The sequence below is a fragment of the Sinocyclocheilus grahami genome, unplaced genomic scaffold (assembly GCF_001515645.1).
Source record: "Sinocyclocheilus grahami isolate Dianchi unplaced genomic scaffold, SAMN03320097.WGS_v1.1 scaffold553.1, whole genome shotgun sequence".
Classification (NCBI taxonomy): Eukaryota; Metazoa; Chordata; class Actinopteri; order Cypriniformes; family Cyprinidae; genus Sinocyclocheilus; species Sinocyclocheilus grahami.
The window spans coordinates 829,633-832,473 of NW_015505732.1; the positions used below are offsets into that span (position 1 = coordinate 829,633).

Genomic DNA, 2,841 nt, shown 5'->3' on the forward strand with positions numbered 1-2,841 from the left:
ACCTGCAATAATTAAATGTTAAACAACACAAATATCCTTTATGTATTTAATCCCATTCTATTAAGCAATGTCTTTGCTTCTGACCTTCGATGATCCAGTTCAGCTGTACTAATAAGCACAAATTACTCTAGATGAACATTTGTGTGTTTTTTTATTGCTGAAGTGTTGATATTTCTTCTTCTGCATTCTACGGATGTACATTTACGTTCCCTTCAGCCTGAGGTTTATTCATTTCACTTTTGGTGTGAAAAGGCTTTTATATTTGCCAAAAATAGAACTTTTTTATTTTAAAAACAAACAAGCAAGCCCTGTCCAGATTTAAAAAGTAATGCAAAAGTAACGTAACGCATTACTTTCCATAAAAAGTAACTAAGTAACGTAATTATGGAGTAACGCAATATTGTAATGCATTACTGTTAAAAGTAACTTTCCCCAATACTGGATTTAGTTGGATAAATAGATAATGTCCTGGCAGAAAATGACCATGCATTTTATTTATTTATTTTTTACAGTGCACTGCGGCAGAAAACAAGCGTTCGCTTTCATTTGTTCTTACTGTTACTAATGATGTTACTGTTCTGCATGCTCATTTTTACATGATTGTTTATATCCTGCCGTAGATTACAGCAGAGGCTCGCAGCAAACTGGTCAGCTGGCTCATAGCTGTACGCAGACAGCTCAAACTCTCGTTCGAATCGTGCTGTTTGGCTGTTAATATCATGGACCGTTTCTTGACCACAACCTCAGTAGCTGCAGACTGTTTCCAGTTACTGGGAGTGACGTCTCTGCTGATCGCCACAAAACAGGTCTCTTCAACTCTTATTCTCACTCAGCAACTTCATTATAAAAATAGCACAGAGTTAAGAATTACGTCTGGTTATTAGTATTCTCAATCTCTTGTGAAAAAGAGGTGCACTTAGTTGTATTGAATGTGCACTTCAAACCATAAAAGTATACTTTTAAATACTGTACTTGAAGATAATATAACATTAGTGAAATAAAAGGCCACTTAAGTGACTTAGAGACACTCTCATTACACTTTGTAATGTCAACTTAAAAGTTTTACTTAGAAGTACATCATGTTTTTATAATCTTTTGTTGTGTTTTAAAGAAGTACTCTTATTTTGATGCGTTGTCTTGCACATATTACTTATTAAGCACATAGTACTTCTTATCATTTTAACTGTAGTGTGTTTGATATTATATTTTTATGTACTAAATTGCAACTTCATTACAAACGGAATACATAATTTAATAGGTGATATGCAAGTTTCGATAGAAATGAGATTAGTTTACCATAAATGGTTGTCGGTAGTACATTTGACAGTACACTTAATAATTCAAAGACACAAGAATCAAATCAAAATGTATTTATAAAGCACAATAAAAACAACAGTAGTTGACCACTGTGCTGTACAAACCTTGCTAAAAAGACATAGAAATAAATATAAACAGTTGTTTAAGTATGTACTTAAGTCCTACTTAATCGGGCCAAAAAGCACTCTAAAATTCAGCTAATTGCATTTAATATGAACTTAAACTGTAATACATTTTAATTTAATTGTAACTATGTAATAATATACCAAGTATATTCTTTTAAAGTATAAGTTAATATGCTAAAGTGTACTTGTTTTTCACTAGGGTTAATACACACTTTTCAGGGACTATTGATTACAAAAATAGGCCAAGATGTAAATCTGAGTGAGTTGTGATTTTTGTGTCTTCCAGGTTGAAGTGTATTCACCTCGCATCACACAACTTCTGTTGCTTTGCTGCAATTCTTTTTCCAGAGAGCAGCTGTGCAATCTCGAATGCCTAATCCTTCTCAGACTCAACTTCAGACTGGCTGCACCTACCCATGCTTTCTTTCTGGACTACTTCACCAGTCGCACTACTGGATATCAGACTGATGGAGCCATGGATAAGATGGTCACTACACAGGACAGAAATGCATGGAAGGAGCCCCAGAAGACGTGGAAATGGTTGGCTTGCAAAGTCTGTGAACTGAGTTTGGCTGACTACACGTTTAACAAGTATACGCCGTCTGTGATTGTGCTGTGTGCTGTGAAACTGGCAAAAGATCTGCTGAAGACGCATTCAGCGCAGCCCACAGACAACAAGGCTGGCTCGTCAAAGACATTGGAGTCGTTCGGTTTTCAAGAGTATGCAACATTTGGAGCTCAGCTTTTGGTTCAGCAATGCACAGAAGATCTGAAATTGTTGCTTTCTCTTAATCAAGACGCAGTCCAGGACTTCATAGCACCATTATATTAGTTCATTCCACAAAATGAGCACATTGAAAATGTGCTAAAACATACTTAAGTAATTCACTTGCTGATGAAAAAAAAAAAGCAAAGATACTGTAGTAACTGAATGTTTACCGAATTTCACTTACATTTTTCTGATGTTCTTTAATACTCCATACGACTCTAAATGCTGAATTAAAGGCTGGATTTATAATCTTTTAATGCAGTCAAACGGCATTTATCCCCCAAAAAATATTTATGCAAAAGTAAGGTTTTATTTTAAATGTATGTAGAATCATCTTTTTGTATTTGTGTGATTATGGGATTGACGGATCACCTGTGGGAATTAAAAAAGTAAAAAAAAAAAGGAAGAGTTGAAAGTTTAATGAAATCTCACAGGTTTCTTAATTAAAAGGGTAATATATTTTTTTTTATACGGAAAAAAAAAAGTTTGTTTCTTCATAGCAACAGATTTGAGAGAAATTCTGATGGATGCTCTGCAGTAAATGGGTGCCGTCAGAATGAGAGTCCAAACAGCTGATAAAAACATCACAATAATCCACAGCACTCCAGTCCATCAGTTAACATCTGGAGA

The 2,841-nt window shown here is 34.7% G+C and overlaps 1 protein-coding gene across 1 annotated transcript in view; it reads left to right on the forward strand.

Moving 5' to 3' along the window:
• LOC107556009 (cyclin-O protein B-like) overlaps positions 1–2,274 on the forward strand; it is a 9,419-nt gene extending 7,145 nt beyond the window's left edge. Inside the window, exons 3-4 of the mRNA XM_016238975.1 lie at positions 621–806; positions 1,729–2,274. Of these exons, the coding sequence (XP_016094461.1) occupies positions 621–806; positions 1,729–2,274 (732 nt within the window). The remainder of the gene's footprint in view (positions 1–620; positions 807–1,728) is intronic.
• The last annotated feature ends 567 nt before the right edge of the window (positions 2,275–2,841 follow it).